The 27,051-nt window shown below is 46.1% G+C and overlaps 1 protein-coding gene across 2 annotated transcripts; it reads left to right on the top strand.

Moving 5' to 3' along the window:
- Nucleotides 1-135: 135 nt before the first annotated feature.
- On the top strand, nucleotides 136-23,705 carry LOC139535609 (bone morphogenetic protein 7-like). Of its 2 annotated transcripts, none has more exons than XM_071335192.1 (7): nucleotides 136-728; nucleotides 19,637-19,826; nucleotides 21,168-21,316; nucleotides 21,826-22,032; nucleotides 22,285-22,361; nucleotides 22,542-22,652; nucleotides 22,894-23,705. In XM_071335192.1, the coding sequence occupies exons 1-7, from the start codon at nucleotides 329-331 to the stop codon at nucleotides 23,041-23,043; spliced, it is 1,284 nt and encodes a 427-aa protein (XP_071191293.1). In that variant the 5' UTR covers nucleotides 136-328; the 3' UTR covers nucleotides 23,044-23,705. The 2 variants fall into 2 exon arrangements, with proteins under 2 accessions (XP_071191293.1, XP_071191292.1); XM_071335191.1 differs by having other exon boundaries at nucleotides 21,165-21,316.
- Nucleotides 23,706-27,051: the final 3,346 nt, after the last annotated feature.

Raw genomic sequence — 27,051 nt, 5'->3', positions numbered from 1 at the left:
ACCAGCGACGAAATTGACCCCCCGCCCCCACCCTGATCCCCCATGGGGAAATCCCATCCCAAAGCCCACTGACCCCTCCCCTCAGATACTGCAACTCAATAAAGTCCGATGGCAGGGGAGCTGCTTGACATCGCAGCAGCAGCAGCGCGAGCACACTCCAACAGCAATCCCGAGTGGTGTGCAGATGATGTGTGGCTGATGTTTGATTCAGTTTCTAAAGTAAAATCAGGGTCTAAACTCGTCCTCCAATGCATGCGGATTTGAGACAATAATTTTAGATAGCCTATCTCTACCCTTATATGAATCAATTACACGGATTAATTTGATAATGGTGGTTTTATTGCATCTACGTGCGTCGGCGATGGTTCTTGCATGGGGTTATTGTATTTTGGCCGAGACAACTTTTTCTAACTTCACTCTGGATAACGAAGTTCAATCCAGCTTCATCCAGCGCCGTCTGCGGAACCAGGAGCGCCGGGAGATGCAGCGAGAAATCCTCTCCATCCTGGGGCTGCCCCACCGGCCCCGGCCGCACATCTACACCAAACAAAACGCAGCCCCGATGTTTATGCTGAATTTGTACAACGCTATTTCCACGTATGGACAACAACCCGCCGGCTTCTCATATTATAAACCCGTCTTCACTACCCAGGGACCCCCGATGGTGACCCCCCAAGACAGCAGTTTCCTCAATGACGCGGATATGGTGATGAGCTTTGTCAATATTGGTATGTCCTTATCATCACCCTATCCAGAGACGTATCAATTCATTTCGATGGATATGAATTGAGAAGTTATTATTTAGTCTACATGATCTCATTAATGCTGTAGCATAAAACAGCTTTCCCCATATATCTTACTTTATTTTTTAAAAGCAAAAATCATTTTTGTTCACCTTTGCGCAAGAGACGACGCAGTCTTAACACAGGCTCTTATCTTAATCTCTTTAAACTGTTTTTTACTCAACACATCTCACATGAACATTACCTAGACGTTACCTAAACAGCTGTTTGTGTTTACTTTGTGATATCTGATACTGGCACTGTCATGCTGATAGTTTACGAAACACTCTTAATGCTTGCTTTGACTCATTCAGTGACTTAATGTCTCATCGCTAGGGTGGCCTACATTTCATTGGGAAATAGTTTTGAAAAACACTTCTCACCGGGGTTCTCTGTGGACCTGTCTGGTCTGTAGGTCTGCTGACTAGGAGAGCAGAGGTCAGGCAAGGTGAAGTGTGGGTGTGTTTTACTGCTCAGACAGAGCACTGCTGAGGATCCAGTGGTGCTCCAGACAAGAATCTCTATGGGCTTAACCTTGCCTTATAGCACAGGAGTTGACTGAGAAGGCAGGCTTACTCCCAGTTTACCTGTTGGCATAAGGATTAAAGAGTGAAAGCTTTCTTCAATGCCTTTTTGTTGCCTAAAGGCACTTTGCAGAAAGGACAGCACTGTTGAACCCGAGTGCATTAGCTAAGTGTTTGTCTGTGTGTATAACGTTCGATTTGTGTACAGCTCCTAAATGTGGAGGCTTTAAGGTAACTTTCTCTGTGCTTCAGATAAGACTGCTCTAAGACTGTTCTGCATTCCGAGTTGTAAATGTTATGACAACATGGCTGTATCCGATTTCCCCTGAATCCTGTTAAAGCTCTGGGAGACCTGCTTCAGCAAGGCTTTGTTTCGCATGACTAGGATTTGAACAGGCATTTCAGTACCCTGGGGAGGGCAGGACAAGTTGACAGGGAGATAAAGACTCAGGTACTGCATCTAAATACTCTTTACTGGAGACAGCTGGCAGTGTGTGTGTAAATCAAGGGGGGGGTGCTTCCTTGGACATTATTGCGTTTCTAAAACCCAAATCCTGCTTTTGTTTCCTTTGGAGATCTCACTATGGGTTTGATATCACTAAAGTGAAACAGTAGACGGAATGGTGCCTGTGACTCCCACCCAGATGTGGCTTTTCTTCCAAAGACAACCATTTCCCCCTTCATTGTCCTGGCTCAGGGCTTACAGGTTGGGCTTCATGGCCTGCTTTACATTTACATTTCAGTCATTTAGCAGACACTCTTATCCAGAGAAACTCACAGTAGTGAGAGCATATAGTTTCATACTGGTCCCCCATGGGAATCAAACCTACAAGCCTGGCGTTGCAAGCACCATGCTCTACCAACTGAGCCAAAACGGGACCACTGTATGTGTTAGGATGTCAGTTTATCATCAGGAATAGATGTGGCACTTTTACACTTTTATTCCAATTCATATGAGAATGTACGGAGTGACCTTGTTAGAGAGAAGGGGAAGAAGTAAGTGCATAAACTCAGCAAAAAAAGAAACGTCCCTTTTTTAGGACCCTGTCTTTCAAAGATAATTAGTAAAAATCCAAATAACTTCACAGATCTTCATTGTAAAGAGTTTAAACACTGTTTCCCATGCTTGTTCAATGAACCATAAACAATTAATGAACATGCACCTGTGGAACGGTCGTTAAGACACTAACAGCTTACAGACGGTAGGCAATTAAGGTCACAGTTATGAAAATTCAGTACACTAAAGAGACCTTTCTACTGACTCTGAAAAACACCAAAAGAAAGATGCACAGGGTTCCTGCTCATCTGCGTGAATGTGCCTTAGTCATGCTGCAAGGAGGCATGAGGACTGCAGATGTGGCCAGGGCAATACATTGCAATACCCTACTGTGAGACGCATAAGACAGTGCTACAGGGAGACAGGACGGACAGCTGATCATCCTCGCAGTGGCAGACCACGTGTAACAACACCTGCACAGGATCGGTACATCCGAACATCACACCTGCGGGACAGGTCCAGGATGGCAACAACAACTACCCGAGTTACACCAGGAACGCACAATCAGTGCTCAGACTGTCCACAATAGGCTGAGAGAGGCTGGACTGAGGGCTTATAGGCCTGTTGTAAGGCAGGTCCTCACCAGACATCACCGGCAACGACGTCGCTTATGGGCACAAACCCACCGTCGCTTGACCAGACAGGACTGGCAAAAAGTGCTCTTCACTGACTAGTCGCGGTTTTGTCTCACCAGGGGTGATGGTCAGATTCGCGTTTATCGTCGAAGGAATGAGCGTTACACCGAGGCCTGTACTCTGGAGCAGGATTGATTTGTAGGTGGAGGGTCCGTAATGGTCTGGGGTGGTGTGTCACAGCATCATCGGACTGAACTTGTTGTCATTGCAGGCAATCTCAACACTGTGCGTTACAGGGAAGACATCCTCCTCCCTCATATGGTACCCTTCCTGCAGGCTCATCCTGACATGACCCTCCAGCATGACAATGCCACCAGCCATACTGCTCGTTCTGTGTGTGATTTCCTGCAAGACAGGAATGTTAGTGTTCTGCCATGGCCAGTGAAGAGCCCAGATCTCAATCCCATTGAGCACGTCTGGGACCTGTTGGATCTGAGGGTGAGGGCTTGGTCCATTCACCCCAGAAATGTCTGGGAACTTGCAGGTGCCTTGGTGGAAGAGTGGGGCAACATCTCACAGCAAGAACTGGCAAATCTGGTGCAGTCCATGAGGAGGAGATGCACTGCAGTACTTAATGCAGCTGGTGGCCACACCAGATACTGACAGTTATTTTTTATTTTGACACCTCCCCTTTGTTCAGGGACACATTATTCAATTTCTGTTAGTCACATGTCTGTGGAACTTTTTCAGTTCATGTCTCAGTTGTTGAATCTTATGTTCATACACATATTTACACATGTTAAGTTTGCTGAAAATAAACGCAGTTGACAGTGAGAGGACATCTCTTTTTTTGCTGAGTTTACATATGAGGTGCAGAGAAAAGAGAAAGAAAGAGAAGGAAACACAGTGCCCCAATCCTCTCACGAACCAATGGCCACTCTCCTGTTGATTGGTAGTCTGTTTTCCCACCATTTTGTAAAGAGCCAGTCATGGTGGTCTCTGGAGTGATCGCTTAAAGCCAAACTGGATTAAGGCATTTCCCCTCGACAAACCACAGCTTCCAGTGAGGGAAAGAGAGCTACTCTTCCCCCCTCTCTCTACTGTATGTGCAGGTATATAGGTGGCCAACGTTGACGCTTCTTGGAAATTATGGAATCTGTTCAGTTTTATTTGTTATGTGCCTTTCATTTTCTAAACAAATTAACGGTGGAAAAGCTTTGGCTTCCAATGCCCATTATTTTGGAATGAGATGCTCGACGAGCAGGTGTCCACATACTTTTGGCCATGGTGTGTATGCACATGCCCACAGACTCAGGGGTGTTAGAATCTCCAACCACCATCCAGTCTGCCCACTACCAATATGTATTCATCTCATGTCCATGCAACACATCTGACCAAACAGATGCAGTTTGACTGCACGCATCTGTAGCTTGCCTGCCCATCTGTGTGATTATAATAGAGCTATAGCGATGCTGAATACAGAGCTCAGGCCTGCTTTAGCAGTCTGACTATATTCTGACTGCATGGTTCCTGGTTGGACTGAGTTGACCTGCATTCCTGCACTGCTAGTGCTTCTTGCTGGGAGTCTGCCATAGGCTGATACAGATGTCTCTGGGATGTTCTTGTTCCCATGAGAACACACCTGCAGCATATGGGAATAGGAGACAGGCCTATCCGTCATCTTTCACAGCTCTCCATGTGAAATGAAATAAAGAAGATGATGCTGTATAGTTAAAGTTTGACTTATAACAGTTTTGGGATTAAAAAAAGGGTTTTATAGTACGTATAGACATAATGTAACTGTAAAAATGTATTACCTTTTAAATGTGGCATGAAAACAACCATTCATTGTGTTTTCATCTGATTGTCAAACAAATCACTTCAAAAAGTAGGCTACCTTCACACATTCATCCAAAATAATTCCAGCATCTGAACAGCGCGTTGTGCACCCACCAACCTTCCTTCAATTCGCAGGAGGTTGAAACTATCTCACTGGAGAAAGGATCCGAGCAAGCAAAACAGTGCCCCTCTGTCTAACTATATGTGTCTGATGCTGTCTGGCCAAAAAATGCCATACTGTTTTTGGCCAGACAGCATCAGATACATGGGCTACACATGCATGTCCTCTGCCTTAACGACAATGGCAGTATTATCTGCGGCACCTGTCTTTTTACTAAAGAAATGCGTTTTGTAACAAATCAAATTGTTTTTCTCACATGCGCCAAATACAACAGGTGTAGACCTTACAGCAAAATGCTCACTTACAAGCCCAACAATGCAGTTCTAAGAAAATAGAGTTAAGAAAATATTTAGTAAATAAACTAAAGTAAAAAAGAAAAAAGTAAGACAATAAAATAACAATAATGAGGCCATGTACATGGGGAACCGGTACTGAGTCAATGTGTGGGGGTACAGGTTAGTCAAGGTAATTTGTACATGTAGGTAGGGGTAAAGTGACTATGCATAGATAATAGACAGTGAGTAGCAGCAGTGTAAAAACAAAGGGGTGGGGGTCAATGCAAATAGTACAGGTGGCCATTTGATTAATTGTTGTTAAGGAGCCTTTTGGACCTAGGCTTGGCGCTCCGGTACCGCTTGCCGTGCGGTAGCAGAGAGAACAGTCTATGACTTCGGTGACTGGAGTCTTTGACAATATTTGGGTTCTTCCTCTGACACCACCTAGTATATAGGTCCTGGATGGCGGAAAGCTTGGCCCTAGTGATGTACTGGGCCGTACGCACTACCCTCTGTAGCGCCTTACGGTCAGATGCCGAGCAGTTGCCATGCCTGGTGGTGATGCAACCGGTCAGGATGCTCTTGATGGTGTAGCTGTAGAACCTTTTGAGGATCTGCAGACCCATGCCAAATCTTTTCACTCTCCTGAGGGAGAAAAGGCATTGTCGTGCCCTCTTCACGACTTTCTTGGTGTGTTTGGACCATGATAGTTTGTTGGTGATGTGGACACCAAGGAACTTGAATCTCTTAACCCGCTCCACTACAGCCCTGTCGATGTGAATGTGGGCGTGTTCGGCCCTCCTTTTCCTGTTGTCCATGATCATCTCCTTTGTCCTGCTCACATTGAGGGAGAGGTTGTTGTCCAGGCACAACACTGCCAGGTCTCTGACATCCTCCCTACTGGCTGTCTTATCGTTGTCGGTGATCAGGCCTACCACCGTTTTGTCGTCAGCGAACTTAGTGGTGGTGTTGGTGTCGTGCTTGGCCACGCAGTCGTGGGTGAACAGGGAGTACAGGAGGCGACTAAGCACGCACTCTTGAGGAGCCCCCATGTTGAGGAGCAGCGTGGCAGATGTGTTGTTGCCTACCCTTACCACCTGGGGGCGGCCCGTCAGGAAGTCCTAGTGATGAGCTTTCGGCACTATGGTGTTGAATGCTAAACTGTAGTCAATGAGCAGCATTCTCACATAGTTGTTCCTTTTGTCCAGGTGGTAAAGGGCAGTGTGGAGTGCGATTGAGATTGCGTCATTTGTGGATCTGTTGGCGGTATGCGAACTGGAGTGGGTGTAGGGTTTCCGGGATGACGGTGTCGATGTGAGCCATGACCAGCCTTTCAAAGCACTTCATCGCCACTGACGTGAGTGCTACGGGGCGGTAGTCATTTACGCAGGTTACCTTTGCTTTCTTGGGCACAGGTGCTTAAAACATGTAGGTATTACAGACTCGGTCAGGGAGAGGTTGAAAATGTCAGTGAAGATACTTGCCAGTTGGTCTGCGCATGCTCTGAGTACACGTCCTGCTAATCTTTCTGGCCCCGCGGCCTTGTGAATGTTGACCTTTTTAAAGGTCTTGCTCACATCGGCTATGGAGAACGTGATAACACTGTCGTCCGGAACAGCTGGTGCTCTCATGCATGCTTCAGTGTTGCTTGTCTTGAAGCGAGCATAAAAGGCATTTAGCCCATCTGGTAGACTCGCCTAACTGGGCAGCTTGCGGCTGGGTTTCCCTTTGTAGTCCATAATAGTTGGCAAGCCCTGCCACATCTGACGAGCGTAGGATTCAATCTTAGTCCTGTTAGATGGTTCGTCTAAGGGCATAGCAGGATTTCTTACAAGCATCCGGATTAGTTTCCCGCTCCTTGAAAGCGGCAGCTCAAGCCTTTAGCTTGGTGCGGATGTTGCCCGTAAACCATGGCTTCTGGTTGGGATGTGTACATACGGTCACTTTGGGGACATCGTCGTTGTATATGCACTTATTGATGAAGCGGGTGACTGAGGTGGTATATTCCTCAATGCCATTAGATGAATTCCAGAACATATTTCAGTCTGTGCTAGCAAAACAGTCCTGGATCATAGCATCAGCGTCATCTGACCACTTCCGTATTGAGCGAGTCACTGGTACTTCCTGCTTTAGTCTTTGCTTGTAAGCAGAAATCAGGAAGATATAATTATGGTCAGATTTGCCAAATGGAGGGCGAGTAAGAGCTTTGTACACGTCTCTGTGTGTGGAGTAAAGGTGGTCTTGAGGTTTTTTTCCTCTGGTTGCACATGTGACATGCTGGTAGAAATGAGGTAAAACAGATTTAAGTTTCCCTGCATTAAAGTCCCTGGCCACTAAGAGAGCTGCTTCTGGATTAGCATTTTCTTGTTTGTTTATAGCCTTATACATCTCGTTGAGTGCGGTCTTAGTGCCAGCGTCGGTTTGTGGTGGTAAAAAGGCGGCTATGAAAAATATAGATGAAAACTCTCTTGGTCGATAGTGTAGTCTACAGGTTATCATGAGGTACTCTACCTCATGCAAGCAATACCTCAAGACTACCTTAATATTAGACATCGCACACCAGCTGTTATTGACAATACACACACCCCCATCCCTCATCTTACCGGATGTAGCTGCTCTGTCCTGCCGATGCATGGAAAACCCAGCCAACTGTATATTATCCGTGTCGTCGTTCAGCCACAACTCGGTTAAACATAAGATATTACAGTTTTTAATGTCCCGTTGGTAGGATATTCTCATTTATTCTCTAGTGATTGCACATTGGCCAATAGAACGGATGGTAGAGGCGGGTTACCCACTTGCCGAGTAATTCTCACAAGGCACACTGATCTGTGACCCCTGTATTTCCTTATTTCCTTCATCGGAATGACAGGGATTTGGGCCTTTTGGGCAAAATTATATCCTTCGCGTCAGACTCATTAAAGAAAAAATCTTCTTCCAGTTCGAGGTGAGTAATCGCTGTTCTGATATCCAGAAGATCCTTTTGGTCATAAGAGATGGTAGCATCAACATTATGTACAAAATTTTATTTTTTTATTTTTTATTTCACCTTTATTTAACCAGGTAGGCTAGTTGAGAACAAGTTCTCATTTGCAACTGCGACCTGGCCAAGATAAAGCATAGCAGTGTGAACAGACAACACAGAGTTACACATGGAGTAAACAATAAACAAGTCAATAACATGGTAGAAAAAAAGAGAATCTATATACAATGTGTGCAAAAGGCATGAGGTAGGCAATAAATCGAATAATTACAATTTAGCAGATTTACACTGGAGTGATAAATCATCAGATGATCATGTGCAAGAAGAGATACTGGTGTGCAAAAGAGCAGAAAAGTAAATAAATAAAAGCAGTATGGGGGGTGAGGTAGGTAAATTGGGTGGGTAGTTTACAGATGGACTATGTACAGCTGCAGCGATCGGTTAGCTGATCGGATAGCAGATTTTTAAAGTTGTTGATGGAGATAAAAGTCTCCAACTTCAGAGATTTTTGCAATTCGTTCCAGTCGCAGGCAGCAGAGAACTGGAAGGAAAGGCGTCCAAATGAGGTTTTAGCTTTAGGGATGATCAGTGAGATACACCTGCTGGAGCGCGTGCTGCGGGTGGGTGTAGCCATCGTGACCAGTGAACTGAGATAAGGCGGCACTTTACCTAGCATAGCCTTGTAGATGACCTGGAGCCAGTGGGTCTGACGACGAACATGTAGCGAGGGCCAGCCGACTAGGGCATACAGGTCGCAGTGGTGGGTCGTATAAGGTGCTTTAGTAACAAAACGAATGGCACTGTGATAAACTGCATCCAGTTTGCTGAGTAGAGTGTTGGAAGCTATTTTGTAGATGACATCGCCGAAGTCGAGGATCGGTAGGATAGTCAGTTTTACTAGGGTAAGTTTGGCGGCGTGAGTGAAGGAGGCTTTGTTGCGGAATAGAAAGCCGATTCTTGATTTGATTTTGGATTGGAGATGTTTGATATGAGTCTGGAAGGAGAGTTTGCAGTCTAGCCAGACACCTAGGTACTTATAGATGTCCACATATTCTAGGTCGGAACCGTCCAGGGTGGTGATGCTAGTCGGGCGTGCGGGTGCAGGCAGCGAACGGTTGAAAAGCATGCATTTGGTTTTACTAGCGTTTAAGAGCAGTTGGAGGCCACGGAAGGAGTGTTGTATGGCATTGAAGCTCGTTTGGAGGTTAGATAGCACAGTGTCCAAGGAAGGGCCGGAAGTATATAGAATGGTGTCGTCTGCGTAGAGGTGGATCAGGGAATCGCCCGCAGCAAGAGCAACATCATTGATGTATACAGAGAAAAGAGTCGGCCCGAGAATTGAACCCTGTGGTACCCCCATAGAGACTGCCAGAGGACCGGACAACATGCCCTCCGATTTGACACACTGAACTCTGTCTGCAAAGTAGTTGGTGAACCAGGCAAGGCAGTCATTAGAAAAACCGAGGCTACTGAGTCTGCCGATAAGAATATGGTGATTGACAGAGTCGAAAGCCTTGGCCAGGTCGATGAAGACGGCTGCACAGTAATGTCTTTTATCGATGGCGGTTATGATATCGTTTAGTACCTTGAGCGTGGCTGAGGTGCACCCGTGACCGGCTCGGAAACCGGATTGCACAGCGGAGAAGGTACGGTGGGATTCGAGATGGTCAGTGATCTGTTTGTTGACTTGGCTTTCGAAGACCTTAGATAGGCAGGGCAGGATGGATATAGGTCTGTAACAGTTTGGGTCCAGGGTGTCTCCCCCTTTGAAGAGGGGGATGACCGCGGCAGCTTTCCAATCCTTGGGGATCTCAGATGATACGAAGGAGAGGTTGAATAGGCTGGTAATAGGGGGTGCGACAATGGCGGCGGACAGTTTCAGAAATAGGGGGTCCAGATTGTCAAGCCCAGCTGATTTGTATGGGTCCAGGTTTTCCAGCTCTTTCAGAACATCTGCTATCTGGATTTGGGTAAAGGAGAAGCTGGGGAGGCTTGGGCGAGTAGCAGCGGGGGGGGCGGGGCTGTTGGCCAAGGTTGGAGTCGCCAGGAGGAAGGCATGGCCAGCCATTGAGAAATGCTTGTTGAAGTCTTCGATTATCACGGATTTATCGGTGGTGACCGTGTTACCTAGCCTCAGTGCAGTGGGCAGCTGGGAGGAGGTGCTCTTGTTCTCCATGGACTTTACAGTATCCCAGAACTTTTTGGAGTTAGAGCTACAGGATGCGAATTTCTGCTTGAAAAAGCTGGCCTTTGCTTTCCTGACTGACTGCGTGTATTGGTTCCTGACTTCCCTGAACAGTTGCATATCGCGGGGGCTCTTCGATGCTATTGCAGTTCGCCACAGGATGTTTTTGTGCTGGTCGAGGGCAGTCAGGTCTGGAGTGAACCAAGGGCTATATCTGTTCTTGGTTCTGCATTTTTTGAACGGAGCATGCTTGTCTAATATGGTGAGGAAGTAACATTTAAAGAATGACCAGGCATCCTCAACTGACGGGATGAGGTCAATATCCTTCCAGGGTACCCGGGCCAGGTCGATTAGAAAGGCCTGCTCGCAGAAGTGTTTTAGGGAGCGTTTGACAGTGATGAGGGGTGGTCGTTTGACCGCGGACCCGTGGCGGATACAGGCAATGAGGCAGTGATCGCTGAGATCTTGATTGAAGACAGCAGAGGTGTATTTGGAGGGCAGGTTGGTCAGGATAATGTCTATTAGGGTGCCCATGTTTACGGATTTAGGGTTGTACCTGGTGGGTTCCTTGATGATTTGTGTGAGATTGAGGGCATCAAGCTTGGATTGTAGGACTGCCGGGGTGTTAAGCATATCCCAGTTTAGGTCACCTAACAGAACAAACTCTGAAGCTAGATGGGGAGCGATCAATTCACAGATGGTGTCCAGGGCACAGCTGGGAGCTGAGGGGGGTCGGTAGCAGGCGGCAACAGTGAGAGACTTATTTCTGGAGAGATTAATTTTTAAAATTAGAAGTTCGAACTGTTTGGGCATAGACCTGGAAAGTATGACAGAACTTTGCAGGCTATCTCTGCAGTAGATTGCAACTCCTCCCCCTTTGGCAGTTCTATCTTGACGGAAAGTGTTATAGTTGGGTATGGAAATCTCAGAATTTTTGGTGGCCTTCCTAAGCCAGGATTCGGACACGGCAAGGACATCAGGATTGGCAGAGTGTGCTAAAGCGGTGAGTAAGGCAAACTTAGGGAGGAGGCTTCTGATGTTGACATGCATGAGGCCAAGGCTTTTTCGATCACAGAAGTCAGCAAATGAGGGTGACTGGGGACATGCAGGGCCTGGGTTTACCTCCACATCACCCGAGGAACAGAGGAGTAGTAGGATGAGGGTGCGGCTAAAAGCTATCAAAACTGGTCGCCTAGAGCGTTGGGGACAAAGAATAAAAGGAGCAGATTTATGGGCGTGGTAGAATAGATTCTGGGCATAATGTGCAGACAGGGGTATGGAGGGGCGCGGGTACAGCGGAGGCAAGCCCAGGCACTGGGTGATGATAAGAGAGGTTGTATCTCTGGACATGCTGGTCTCAATGGGTGAGGTCACCGCATGTGTGGGGGGTGGGACAAAGGGGGTATCAGAGGTACGGAGAGTGGAACTACAGGGTCCATTGCAAACCAAAACAATGATAATGAAAACTAGCCTGAACAACAGTATGCAAGGCATATTGATATTTGAGAGAGACATACAATAAGGCATAAAGTGATTGCAGGTCTTGATTGGGAGAGCTAGCTAAAACAACAGGTAAGATAACAGCAGCAATAACAGGGTGCTAGTCTAACACAGCAACAACAGGTAAAAATGGCGACGACTAGGCAGAGAGGGTCGGATTAACTACACACAGATCCTGAGTTAAAGCACAGAGCCGACAGATAAAACACAAATAAACAGAATGGAGTACCGTGAATTAATGGACAGTCAAGCATGCATCAGCTATGTAGCCAAGTGATCATAGTGTCCAGGGGGCAGCCGTAGATGGAGCAGGGAGGCCTCCACTAAGCTAGCACGCGGCGTTTAAAGTTAGTAGCCCGGGGGGTGGTCTGCTCAGACGGAGGGGGTCTGCTCAGACGTGGTCGTGTCGACAGAGAATCCAGAGAATCCAAGCCGAATGGCGAAAGAGAGGTTGTGAATTGTAGAATTGTGTTTGCTAACTGGTGCTAGCTTCGTGGCAGTGGCGCTAACTGCGCTAGCTGCAAGCTAGCTGTGAGGATCAGAAGTAGTGGCTCAGGGATTACGGCAGGAATCCGGCGTTGTTGTCGAGAGACAGTCCGATGCTGGTAAATTGGTGAGTAATATCCAGGCTAATAACAGGGCTGGTGTCTGTGCAGAAGGTAAAAGCTACTAGCAGCGGCAAAAAAATTGCTAAATTAGCTTGTAGCTGATTTAGACCAGTTGTGATGGATTGGCAGGGCTCTGTGTCGGCAAAAAAAGGTCCAGTCCAATTGGCAAAAGAGGTATTGTAGCCCAAGAATTCGCTGGTAGACCTCTTCGGCTAGCCGGCAGATGGGCCTAGCTCGAGGCTAGCTCAAGGCTAACTGGTGCTTGCTTCGGGACAGAGGTGTTAGCCAGTAGTAGCCACTCGGTTGCAGCTAGCTAGCTGTGATAATACGGTGTAATTGTCCAGAGCTTGCGTCAGGAATCCGGTGATGTGGTAGAGAAAAAGCAGTCCTATATGCTCTGGGTTGATATCGCGCTTGCAGACTGGCAGGTATTGGCCCGGTATTGAAGCTGGCTGTGTCCGAGTTAAGGGCGAAGACCGCAGCAGTGGCTAACTGACTACTAGCTAGTAGCTAGTTATCTGGCTAGCTTCTGATTGGGGTTACGGTTCTAAAGTATAAATAGTACCACATTGGGTGAGGCGGAATGTAGGAATGTATATTCAGTTCCTAGATGGAAAGTGAAATTAAAATATATACGAAATGTATACGAAAAATACGAATACTATTTACACGGGACAGACAGGACAAAGACACATCCGACTGCTGCGCCATCTTGGATTGGACATAAGTTTCAAACAATGCAAAAAAACACACAAAATAGCACAATTGGTTCGGAGCCCGTAAACCGGCAGCCATCCCCTCCGGCGTCATTCTTCACCCTAGAGTCTAAGGTCCTGGGGCTGGATTTCTACTACCTCGTCGAGAACAGATTTCCCTAATCAATTCATATCAAATGTTATTTGTCACATACACGTGTTTAGCAGATGTTATTGCGGGTGGCGTGAAATGCTTGTGTTTCTTGCTCCAACGGCGCAGTAATATCTAACAAGTAATATCTAACAATTTCACAACAATACACACAATACACACAAATCTAAAGTAAAGGGATGGAATTAAGAATATATAAATATTTGGACGACCAATGTCAGAGCGGCATAGAGTACGATACAGTAGAATAAGATAGGATACAGAAAATACACTACCGTTCCAAAGTTTGGGGCTCATAGAAATGTCCTTGTTTTTGAAAGAAAAGCACATTTTTTTGTCCATTAAAATAACTTCTAATTGATCAGAAATACAGTGTAGACATTGTTAATGTTGTAAATGACTATTGTAGCTGGAAACGTCTGATTTTTAATGGAATATCTACATAGGCGTACAGAGGCCCATTATCAGCAACCATCACTCCTGCGTTCCAATGGCACGTTGTGTTAGCTAATCCAAGTTTATCATTTTAAAAGGCTAATTGATCATTTGAAAACCCTTTAGCAATTATGTTAGCACAGCTGGAAGCTGTTGTCCTGATTAAAGAAGCAATAAAACTGGCCTTCTTTAGACTAGTTGTATCAGAAATCAAGGTAAGACCCAGATGCAGACACGTTGAATAAACAATGGTTTATTAGACCAAGGGACAGGCAAGAGACAGGTCAATGCAGGCAAGGCTAAAAAATCCAGAGAAGGGGCAATGGTACAGGTCAGCGGTCAGGGGCAGGCAGAGTGGTTGGGTAGGCGGGTACAAAGACAGGAAGAGGCTAGGGTCAAAACCAGGAGGGCGAGAAAAAGATAGGCTGGAAAAAAACAGGAGCTGACAGGACAAACGCTGGTAAGCTTGACAAACAAGATGAGCTGGCAACAGACAAACAGAGAACACAAGTATATATACACAGAGGATAATGGGGAAGATGGGCGACAACTGGAGTGGGGTGGAGACAATCACAAAGACAAGTGAAACAGATCAGGGCGTGACAGTACCTTCCCTCTAGGGGCGCCACCTGGCGTCCTACCTAGGCGCATACCAGATTGACCGGGGTGCCGGCGGTGGAAGTCGGCGATGAGGGCTGGGTCCAGGATGTCTCTAGCGGGGACCCAGCACCTCTCCTCCGGGCCATAACCCTCTCAGTCAACCAGGTACTGGAAACCCCTGCCCCGTGGTCAAACCCTCAGAAGGCGTCTCACCGTGTACGCCGGATGGCCATCAACGACACGGGGAGGAGGGGTGGGCCTGGAAAAGGAAGACAAAGGACTGTGAGACACAGGCTTAATATGGGACACATGAAAGGTGGGGTATGGGGTACGAAGGGTACGGGGCAACAGATGACGAACAGCAGAGGGGCTAATGACCTTGGAGATGGGGAAAGGGCCGATGAACCAGGGGGACAATTTGCGAGACCTACCTTCTGCTCGAGACGATACCAGGGAGCCGTGGTCCGATGGCGATCCGCTTGTCGTCGATACCTGGAGGTGGTCTTGAGGAGGGCTGACCGTGCTGTCTTCCAGGTATGATGACAGCAGCAAACAAACATCTGGGCAGAAGGTATGCCGACCTCCTCTTCCTGCTCAGGGAAGAGCGGGGGCTGATACCCCAGGGAACACTCGAAGGGAGATAGGCCCGTGGCAGAGCAGGGAAGGGTGTTGCGGGCATATTCGACCCACACAAGCTGCTGGCTCCAGGTGGTGGGGTTGACGGAGACCAGGCAGAAGGTGGAGTGACCGATGAGCCGGCACTGCTAGTAGCTGTGGAGCTGTGGGGTTACCACCGTGCTAGGCGGCCTCCCCGACAATCCGTGGAATTTCTCCAGCAAACTGGCCAACGCCCAGTCATGGTGATCAGCCAACATTTGGACCCCCTCTCCAAGGCCACGAAGCAATTCCTCGTGCCTACCGAGGGTGGCTCCCTGGGTGGAGATGGTGTTGCACAGCTGGGCCGTGTCTGCTGGGTCAGTCATGGCCAGTTCATACTATCAGAAATCAAGGTAAGACCCAGATGCAGACACGTTGAATAAACAATGGTTTAATAGTCCAAGGGGCAGGCAAGAGACAGGACAAGGCAGGCAAGGGTCAATAATCCAGCAAAGGGACAAGGGTACAGGTCAGCAGGCAGGGTCAGGGGCAGGCAGGAGGGTACAGAGATGGGAGAGGCGAGGGTCAAAACCAGGAGGGCGAGAAAAAGAAAAGCTCATGAGGCCCCTTGATGATGTGAGGCAATTGCCTAGTGGTAAGTCCGCCAGTGTGTGAACCCAACAGGTTAAATTGAAAGCTGACTGTTTATCATGGTAATCTGATTTGGAGGGGAATAAGGAGATTACACCAGGGATTTATTCTCTATACTCAAAATACTATAATTCCTCCAATTATTTTTTCATCCCTTTTTGAAAGATTGCTTTATTTTAACGCTGGACACGGTTTTAGCTGAGATGCCAAGCAAGGTGTAAGGTTGTTTTGGTGGATAAAATAATCTGATCCAAGAAAAAGGGTTTTTGAACATAAACCACTGAATTTTGTCAAACTTCCACCAGTGGCGTTCAGTGCTGTTTATGATTAGGGAGGACAATATATATATATTTTTTAGCATGGCCTTATTTCTATTACAGCATATTGGATGACTGTCATTATGTACAATGTAGCATTGTACATAATACTCAAATTTTCCCGATACCCAGGTTGCTACAACCTATTCTACGAATGAACGTTTATAATGTATGTAGGTTCACATGTCAAGAAACAAATTTGAGTAATCAAGGTGACAGACAGTGACACATTCAGTGACACAGTCTTGCACACTCTTGCCTTCATCTAGCTGATCTAGGGTGGAATCATTAGTCCAAACAGTTGCAAACAAAAGTTTCTATTGGACAAATTCATGTAGGTTTACCCCTGTTTCAGGTGCCATGGAATTGTTTCAAGGTCATACCATGGATCATTTTGCAATTTGATTTAGGTATCCAATTTCTTTTCTATTTTTTATTATTTGATAAAATATAGAATTTGGCCTTTACTTCTGTATAGAAATGCATTGAATAACACATTCATAAATGGCAAATAAGACAGCCCAAAAAATGTATCATAAGGAATAAGGTTTTGAAGTGTCTGTCCTTTATCTAGGAGATATAAGAAAGGAAATATATATATATTTTGTTCACACATTTAACCCCTTGTAGTTTTGTGGCAATTTTTTATTTATTTCTTCCATTCATTTGTATGGGTTACTTTTAGACGAGGCCATGGGGCTTGTGGCCAAACTGTTCGGATGCTACAGATGTTTTTGTGAGAAGACATATTTTCGGGATGTCTCCTGGTCTGACAGACAGCGCTGTAACTCTGCCACTTTCCACCGCAGATGCGGAAGGGCGACATAGGTGAATGCGGCGGATTGAGATTCAGCCATTGTAAAAAAATCTCTCTAGCTTGAACTGAGGGATTTTGATGGAGATTTTTTTATTGTTACTTCGATTGACACACCGGTGCGTCAACAGACTCTAGGGGGTTTTAAGCAAGTGTTTTTCATTAGACAACAGGCATGCTGTCTGCATTGGTGGAAGTACCCAATTGTCATAGTTTAATGGAAAATAACTAAAGTAAAAGTGAAAGTAACCCAGTAAAATACTACTTGAGTAAAAGTCTAAAAGTATTTGGTTTTAAAGATACATAAATATCAAAAGTAAAAGTATAAATAATTTCAAATTGCTTATATTAAGCAAACCAGAATGGACACTTTTCTTGTTTTTGTATTTATTTACGGATAGCCAAGGGCACACTCCAACACTCAGACATCATTTACAAACTAAGCATGTGTGTTTAATGAGTTCGCCAGATCAGAGGCAGTAGGGATGACCAGGGATGTTCTCTTGGTAAGTGTTGAATTTGACAATTGTCCTGTCCTGCTAAGCATTGAAAATGTAACGAGAACTTTTGGGTGTCAGGGAAAATGTATTGAATAAAAAGTACATTATTTTATTTAAGAATGTAGTCAAGTAAAAGTGAAAGTTGTCAAAAATATAAATAGTAAAGTACAGATGCCCCCAAAAACTCTTGAAGTAGTACTTTCAAGTATTTTTACTTAAGTACATTACACAGCTGGCTGTCTGCCAGTCGGTCTGTGTTTCAGCTTACTTTATTTTATAACAAGTAGATTTTCTAGGGTTTAGTTGTGCCTCTGATGTAGGATATTCATAAACTTCACCCATATCTTTTGATTGGCAGCTGAAAATTATTAACGCCAGCACGGCAAGTTGAACCCTTCGTCATGAGCAAAGAAAAGTGTTGAAATGCCTCACAAAGAGAAGTTTGCATATCTGAGGGCTGATCTCTGGAGCTAATGGTCCCTAACGTAAACACACCAAGTCCTTACAAGCAATTATTGCCTTCATAAAAACGCCCCTGGTTTCTTTCCAGCGTTTAATTGCGGTCAAACAAATGACTAGCAGGGTTCAGAATGCTCTTCTTTATGGCGTATGTGTGTGTGTGCATGTGTGTGCGGTTAGAAGTCGTTTTAAGGGGTTTAAAGCATTTTGGTGCATGTGTGCTGCATTAAGTTGTGTGTCTGCTGTAAGAGGGTTTATGCTATTGTGTGTGTGTGTGTGTGTGTGTGTGTGTGTGTGTGTGTGTGTGTGTGTGTGTGTGTGTGTGTGTGTGTGTGTGTGTGTGTGTGTGTGTGTGTGTGTGTGTGTGTGTGTGTGTGTGTTATCCGGCACTGAAACAATACCAAGGCATGAGTGAGACAGACGTATGATGTCATGGCGGCTGCCAGTGGGCAGGATGTGTTTAAGGTGGGTAATCATCGCTCCACTCTGCACACCTCCAGTGTGGGAAGTCCCCCATTGCTCCGGAGACCTCCACCAAGCTTTCCAAGGACAAACACATTGGGTAACACTGTAAAAACACGGTGTTGGAAACCTCCAGGAAATCTTTGGCTCTGCCCCACCACCATTATTTTGGAAACTCTGAGAGTAGCTCAGCTGTTTCAGGGCAGGGTGGGATATCGTGGATCTCAGTGGTGGCCCTTCAAAAGGTTCATTTCAACTGTTGGGATTTATCAAGCATACTCTCAGAAAGCCCATTCATATAAATGCTATTTTATAGCTTTATCATTACCTCCAGAGTATAGTACTTTACGTATAGTTAAATGTATTCTCCTATAGTACGGTGGATTATGGAAAACATACTGTACACTGAATGTACAACACAGTAGCAACACTTTCCTAATATTGAGTTGCGTCCCCTTTGCCCTCAGAACAGCCTCAATTTGTCGGGGCATGGACTCTGCAAGGTGTCGAAAGCGTTCTACCGGGATACTGGCCCATGTTGACTCCAATGCTTCCCATAGTTGTGTCAAGTTGGCTGGATGTCCTTTGGGTGGTGGACCATTGTTGATACACACGGGAAACTGTTGAGTGTGAAATACCCAGCAGCGTTGCTGTTCTTGACACATAAATCGGTGCGCCTCGCACCTACTACCATACCCCGTTCAAAGGCACTCAATTATTTTGTCTTTCCCATTCACCCTCTGAATTGCACACGTACACAATCCATGTCTCAATTGTCTCAAGGCTTAAAAATCCTTCTTTAATCCTTCATCTACACTAATTGAAGAGTATTGACATCAAGGTGACATCAATAAGTGATCATAGCTTTCACCTGAATTCACCTGGTCAGTCTATGTCATGGAAAGAGCATGTCTTGTATTATCAGTGTATTGAAGATGATGACATTATGACCATAGTGTTTCTGTAGGGTGTATGTCTGCATGTGCATTGGATTGGCTGCTGTGGTTTTCCAGTCAGTGCTTTTCTTGTGGTCAGCACATGTGTGCAATTTAAACATAGAGCCAAATTGAGCCTTGAGTGTGGTTTTCCTCCCACATTGGCACATTATGCAGACTGATGTTTAGATCAATCAGCTCTCTCATGGAAGCAGGAGTTTCCTATTTTTGACACAGTGCTTCCTATATGTGGGCTGAGCAATGTGGATCAGAAGACTTTGATTCAGCGACAGTTTTGACAGAATTAAACCATGGACTGGATTCCGATCTGATTGTATTCACAGCAGTGAGTGTGTTGGGACACATGCACCCCCACTGTTTCAAAAGACCAGGGGATGTGGCGAGAAAAGGGAGGTGCCTTTAACCATCCAGCGTCTGTGTTAGTTGTACAGCTCATAATGGGCGAGGTTAGCCATTGGAAAAAGCTGATCCGGGATGAGTTGGTATCAGTAGTGAGTAACCTCTTCTCTTCCCCATCTCCTTTCATCAGCTAAGCTGGATCAGGATGTCCTGTCGTCTCAGCACAACAGGGAATTCCGCTTTGACTTGTCCCGGATCCCAGAGGGAGAAGCTGTCTCCGCTGCAGAGTTCCGAATCTATAAGGACTACATCAGAGAACGCTCTGAGAATGAGACCTTCCACGTGAGCGTGTACCAGGTGCTACAGGAGACCTCTGACAGGTGACGCCTCTTCCATTAATCTTTGTGTGTGTGTATGTGTGTGTGTGTGTGTGTGTGGCCTTATAAAACTATAAACTACTCCCTGAAACAGCAGAGACGCCACCTTGAACAAATAGAGCACCCCCACAAACACCACCCTCAATGCCCACACCCCCACAAACACCACCCTCAATGCCCCCCCCCCACAAACACCACCCTCAATGCCCACCCCCCCACAAACACTACCCTCAATGCCCACACCTCCACAAACACCACCCTCAATGCCCACACACCACCCTCAATGCCCACCCCCCCACAAACACCACCCTCAATGCCCACACCCCCACAAACACTACCCTCAATGCCCACACCTCCACAAACACCACCCTCAATGCCCACACCCCCACACACACCACCCTCAATGCCCACCCCCCCACAAACACCACCCTCAATGCCCACACCCCCACAAACACCACCCTCAATGCCCACACCCCCACAAACACCACCCTCAATGCCCACACCCCCACAAACACCACCCTCAATGCCCACACCTCCACCATTCACTTAATCCCCCTTCTCCATTACCTAACACCCCTCCCTTAACCCAACCCCACTCTTCCTGGAGAACAGACCACACTAGACGTTTTGATTGTAGTGAACAATAGTTGGATTTCTCCAACTAGTAAAAACACCCCCTTCTCTCCAACACACACATACACACAGCTTGTCATGCTCTGTGACATCAGAGCCAAGTCGTGTGTAGGCATGGCCTGTCCCACAGCGGTGACGGTGAGGCTATGAAGGTGCTGAGAACAAAAGCATTGTTATTCAGAGACACGTTTGCCTTTCATACAGACAAGGCAGCAAGACAAAGAGACAGTCTGAGGAGTAAGCCTGGGGGCCTGAAACTCAATCTGTAAACAAAGCCATTGTCTGTGAGATATGCCCCAATCAGTCTGGGAATTTTCATCTGTGATAAAGAGAGAGCCATTATTAAAAGAGCTATCGGTAGGGTTAGATCAACACTGCCAGTTGTCTCTTGTTTTGGATTTCATGTATCCTGTGTTCTCTCTGGGTGGCTAATCTTTACTGTTATTAGAATATGAATCTACCATCTAGATCAACTTTTATATAACTGCTTTACTTTTACATACTGCACTAGATAGCATCACACCTGCTACTGAGGAGAGGGGTTTGAATTGCAATGTGAAGTGGCCAGGCTATACAGTTATGCAGATTTTAGTCAACCAATGTTAGAATTTAGAGCACACTTCCTAGGTCGGAAACTCTTTGTTGTGTATCTAACTTTTAGACTGCATGTGCTGTGTATCTAATGTTAGTAGTCTGCGTGCCCCGTAGTAGTGACGACTACCTGTTCCTTCTGGACACGCGGGTGGTGTGGGCTGCAGAGGAGGGCTGGCTTGTGTTTGACATCACGGCCACCAGTAACCAGTGGGTGGTGAACCCGGACCAGAACCTGGGCCTACAGCTGGCTCTGGAGAGTATGGACGGTGAGTCACTGTCAGAGTTATAAGGGTGCTGTATGTCCACTGGTCCAACGGAGATAGAGCTCTATGGCTGGTACATACCCACCACATAAGATTGAACTGAAGCATAACAATATCAAAGACGATGTATTTTTTTGACAAGATATTCAAGTGACCGCTCTAACAATGGAAATATATGTCCTCAACGATGGAAGGCAGGCGAGATCAGATGGAACCATTCTATCCAATGAGAGGGCAGATATTCGTGTGAACAACAGGCGCGATTAAGTTGTTTCTCTCAAAGTTGCCGGAATGCCACGTGCATCCACTTGTATCAGTACATTTGTAACAGCCTAAACTGCTATTCGATCAAATAAGCCTCAGGTAATTCGACACTCTCTCATAGACCTCCATAAAAAGGGCTTATCTCACACAGATTTTGGCCGGAGTAAATCCTCTGGCTTCACCTCTCCCTCTCTGCCCAATATGTACCCTGGACTGAAGTGTGCATGTCTTTCTGTCTCCCCCTACAGGTCAGAGTGTGAACCCCAGACTAGTGGGGCTGCTGGAGGGCAGTGGGCCCCAGGACAAGCAGCCCTTCATGGTGGCCTTCTTCAAGGCAACCGAGGTTCGCCTCCGCAGCGTCCGTTCTGCCCACGGCCACAAGGGGCGCAACCCCAACCGCTCCAAAAAACCCAAGACTCCCCAGGATGCACTGAAGGTTGCTGAGGCTGCAGCAGGTACACAAACGGAGCACCCACTTGGAGCACAAGGAATCAGTCATCTAGTCACTAGATCTATACACAGACATTATCTGATAAACTTGTAATATAATGATAGAAAAATGGCTGCTCCTTTGACATGTTAGAGTACTTTGTGTTGATAAAAGCATTCAGGCTATGGATAATAGATAGCATATACCAAGATACAGTGCTCACAGTTGATTGTGTTGATTCATCTGTATGTTGTTCATATGACCCTTTGTCTTTCAGAGAACCTCAGCACAGACCCGAAACAGGGATGTAAGAAGCATGAGCTGTATGTCAGCTTCAGAGATCTGGGATGGCAGGTACAGTACTACGACTCATTCTATTACACCAGTTCTGTTCTGTACTGATCTGAGCACATCCTCCTCTTTCTCTGTTCACCCACTTAGATAGGTGTTTGACTTCACTAGATTCAATGACATCTGCATCTCCGTTTTTTGGATGTACTATTGTTATATGAGTCATATCACTTGTCCTCTCAGGACTGGATCATTGCACCAGAGGGCTACGCAGCATACTACTGCCAGGGCGAATGTGCCTTTCCTCTGAACTCCTACATGAACGCCACCAATCATGCCATTGTGCAGACTCTGGTAAGAATATTCATGGTTTTCATGAGTCATATCATCATGTACATTTCTGAGGGGGTTGAATATGGCATTTACTCAGGGTTTCACTGTAGGGTTTCTAGCTTCATTGTAAATTTAACCATTCAGCAGCTGATTGAAATTCTTATATTCATTTTGTGAAATCAAAGCGCTCTTTGATGTCCCACATCCTGTGAGAAAAATGATGATTTCCCTGATACTGGTGTTATATTCTATTCCCCCCCAGGTCCACTTCATAAACCCAGAGACAGTGCCCAAACCCTGTTGTGCCCCCACCCAGCTCCATGGCATCTCAGTCCTCTACTTTGACGACAGCTCCAACGTCATCCTGAAGAAGTACCGCAACATGGTGGTCAGAACCTGCGGCTGTCACTGACCACCATCAGTCCTCCCCCTCCCAGGATACACAGGGGCTAGTAGAGGAAGATAAGGAAGAGGGGATGGTGCAGGGAAACTAATTTACTGCCTGATCTATAAGGACCTGTTGCTTCAGGACTTGCAGGAAGACCAACTTCCTTTATTATTGGCTGCAAACTGACAAGTACATAAAGTACTGGCAAAGATGTTCTACTTTATTGCCTTGGTGCATTGAAACAAGTAGAGCCATATTGCCTTAGTGCAACTGCAAAGAGGATCTTTGGCATCTGGACTGTATACACTACATGGTGCATTACACACAGGATCAAGAATGCTCATCTAGAGACCATAATAGAATTCCCAGTCAATACCATGGAGGAATGAAACATCAGACACTGAACTGTCGTCAATTTATTTATAAGCTCATTTTATTTCAGTGATCAAAGTAAGGAAAGTGTTGATGAATACAAAAAGTCCGCCCCTAGGACAGAGGCATGAGACTCAAATGAAATGTTAGAGATGCTCAATAACTGATACAAATTTAGAATTGAGCAATTGTTTGTTTGTCCATGAGCAGACATTTTACAGTGTCTTTTAAAAAGATAAGTTCTGCTGTGTGCACTCAGCGTCTCTGTGTAAAAACATTGCATATGATTGCATTAAACGGTCTATAAAAATGTGTTTACTTTGACACATGATTATTTATTTTACGGCATACATTATTTTCACAAGCAGCTGGGTTTACTTAGATTTCAATGAGAACAAAATGGCGGTATATTTTCCCTTTGAACAACAGGTAGGTGATGGTGTAGTTTGCAGAGTGGAGGTCAGGTGTAAGGCTGTCTGTATGCAGACTCAGAGGCTGCTGCTGTGAGGGATGACAGGGCTGACGTTAAATACGAGACTGCGCGGGATTAACAGAGCAGGCCCTGTCAGTTTCCTGAAGGAGGGGGCACAGACATACTGTACATCACTAAGCTCTGCACAACACAACAGAGGCATGTGGTCTCAGAGATGCCAAGGTTTTTGCCCACAAGAGACAGAGCGAGAGAACTCTGAGCTATCATTCAGTTTCAGCTGCCTTTTGATGTCCTTCCAGATCTGCAGGTGGGCGAATCGAGGCTGTATTTTCTGTCAAAACTAAATGTCAGAATACAGCAACAAAATATACCAGAACTGTCAGACATAGCAGGTGCAATACATTTATATCATTTGGCCAGAAAAGCATTTTCTCACACAGTGACAGCCAAAACATGGTAACTGAAAACACTGATGGCTTTATACATGATATATCATAGGCTCTATGAGCCTATGATATACATATTGTAAACATCATCTGGTGAGGTAAAGCATAGAAAATATACTTTAAACATTTACTATTCTTAATCAACACAAACATTTCCTAAATCAGTTGCAGTTATTTACCTTACCATGCTTCTACATCTGCATCGCTTGCTGTTTGGGGTTTTAGGCTGGGTTTCTGTATAGTGCTTTGTGACATTGGCTGACGTAAAAAGGGCTTCATAAATTTGATTGAGTTATCATTTCAGAACAAAAATATTGTCATACTGTAGCAAGAAGTAAGAACAGACAAACACCAAAGAAAAGACACCGGTGTATAAGGTAATGCCAACAACTGTCAGCTAGACAGCACACAGAGAGACATTCACACTCACTGAGACATACTACAACATTCACTGTTATACATACAGAAAACAGTTGTCAATTAAAATGGTTTATATAGGAGGTAGCGAAGAATAAAATATATTCCCCCTGAATGATCTAATTGATAAAATTCTAAAGTTGGCTAAAGGTAATATGTTGTGCCTGACATATTCTGTCTCTCACATCTCTGATAATCCATGGCTTTTACACCAGTACCTGCAACTGTCCTTTGCTTACTATCCCTACAGAATCCTGAGAGTCAAAATTACATTTCTTTCCTCTTTTATCATTGTTATTCTTTATACAAAACAGAGACAGACAGTCACGAAGAAAGGGATGGAAAGAATGTGAGGTTGAGATAAAGATAATAAAACAAAAGTTAGGCTTGGCTTGGCTTTGTTGGCTCCCTCTCCATAATGGTAACGGTGTTTATCATTGTCAGTAAGGGCAGTTGGTGCCTGGGCCACGCAGCTCAGGGGCTGATCAATGCCTCTTCCGTGCTGGGCCCAGCCCCCCTCCCTGCCCTTTTATTGGCCTGTCTGGAGCAGCGGGAAGGGGAGAATGGGGACAGGACGTTTGTAGGGTCTTAGGCCCTCCATGTGTCCCTCGGGCTGGGGTGCCAGGCTCCTGGGGCTGGGTGGCTAGGGGGGCAGAGGGTGATGTAGGTATAAGAGCCAGGCAGACATCACCAACACTGAGCTGATGGCAGCGGAGGCCACACAGACGGGCTGTTCTCGGGGGGCAGCAAGAGGACCAGCCACGTCCGCACACAAAGAACGGGTACTCCACATACACATCCAGAAACTCCTGTGATGAGAGATACTGTTAGTCATGACAATGCAGTACCTCTCTTTGTCCTCTAAGTGGTGGTAGGGTTCTGGAATTGGGGATTGGCATCAATACGTGCATCGTGTCATGATGAGGGATACTTTAGGAATGTAAATCATTAGCATTTTATTTACCTTACTTTATGATGTAGACTGATCAAGAAGTGTACTATTTGCAAATATGTATGATATCTTGTATATTGAATTCCATGTTATAAATTATGGAAATGTAAGAAGCCAAAAACACACTGACCCTGTTATGAGCTTGTGTGATGTAATGATGTAGTAGACTCAGCAGGATCAGGACCAGCTCACCTGAGAGTGTTCCTCATGTAGGAGGATGAGGAGGCGGGAGAGGGAGGGGTCTGTGGAGGGGGAGATGTGCTGCACAGTGCAGCAGCTCAGATGTAGTGCTGGACAGGCCTCTGCGCCGATCAGGAAGTCTTCTGTCTGCAAATCCTCCACCCTCCTCAGTCGCCCGTCACTGAGCTCGATTAGAGAGCCTGCAGCAAAGTGAGGGAGCAACCAGGGCAGCTGGTCGGAAGAGGTGGAGGGGTAAGAAGAGTGATGGGTGGAGAGAGGGGTAGACACGTCTACTTTTTCTGTTACTCCCACAGTCCAGTTTTTCTCTGTTGACTGAACAGTAAGTGATGGTCTTATGGGAGATTGTTCTGCAAACGCCAAAGGACTTTGCCCTGAATCAGGATACTTGGGGGCTGTGGAGTGGTGTGTGTAGACCAGTTCAGGGTGGTGGTGTAGGTCTTTGGAGGCCGTAGGAGAAAGAGCAATGTTCAGGGGGGCAGAACCTGCCTCTGAGCTGTGGCTCTGTGGCTGGTGTACTCCCTGTTTCTCTCTTCTCATATACGGGCCCCTCTGTCTGTTTTGCTGTTCGGTGTGTAGACTTAACTTCTCCCTCATTTTTTTATTAAAGTGCCAACTGTACCCTCCATTCTCCCCACTGGGCTCCTCTGTAGGCTGGGCCATATTTCTGCAGATAGAGTGGCGGCGTGGGTGTTCTGAGGGATATGTGGAGCGGTGATTGAAAATGTAGGGAATATGCCAGCCTGGCGGCACTGCAGCCCAACCTCTGTAATAGTGCTCCCTCCACTCAGCCCAGCCATGGCTATCCCTGATAAGAGAGGAGAGATGGTTGGCTCTGGTGGTGGAGGCTGTGGTGGGGGACCGGGTCCAGGGCTGGTATAGCGGGGGAACAGATGCATGTGTAGGTGGGAGCAAGTGTGAGTGGGATGCATTGTAGGGCTTTACTACATTATGGCTCTTGTAGGGGAAGGGGACCTTGAATGTGACAGCAGCAAGCTGCTCTGAGAGGCCTGGTCTGGGGTCCCTCTTTTTGGGCGGGAGGCTCTCTCTGTCTGGGTCTGGGGTTGGTGTGGTGCTCATTGGTTCCTCCAGTCGTCATATATACTGTCACTTCTCTTCTCCGGCCTACAGGTTGTTGTGGAAAGGTCAAATAAGACTCCTGTGAAAGAGGGATCCTGTCACTCCCTGGTGAAGCATCACTGACAGAGAGGTCA

Source organism: Salvelinus alpinus, chromosome 12 (assembly GCF_045679555.1).
Source record: "Salvelinus alpinus chromosome 12, SLU_Salpinus.1, whole genome shotgun sequence".
NCBI classification, from domain to species: Eukaryota; Metazoa; Chordata; class Actinopteri; order Salmoniformes; family Salmonidae; genus Salvelinus; species Salvelinus alpinus.
The sequence above is the reverse complement of the archived record's forward strand: the minus strand, read 5'-3'. Positions and strand labels throughout refer to the sequence as shown.

Coding starts and splice junctions, on each gene's coding strand:
- LOC139535609 (XM_071335191.1), top strand. CDS start 329: ATGGTGGTTTTATTGCATCTACGTGCGTCGGCGATGGTTCTTGCATGG. Junction 729..19,636: donor GATGAGCTTTGTCAATATTG/GTATGTCCTTAT, acceptor TCCTTTCATCAG/CTAAGCTGGATCAGGATGTC. Junction 21,317..21,825: donor GGCTCTGGAGAGTATGGACG/GTGAGTCACTGT, acceptor CTCCCCCTACAG/GTCAGAGTGTGAACCCCAGA.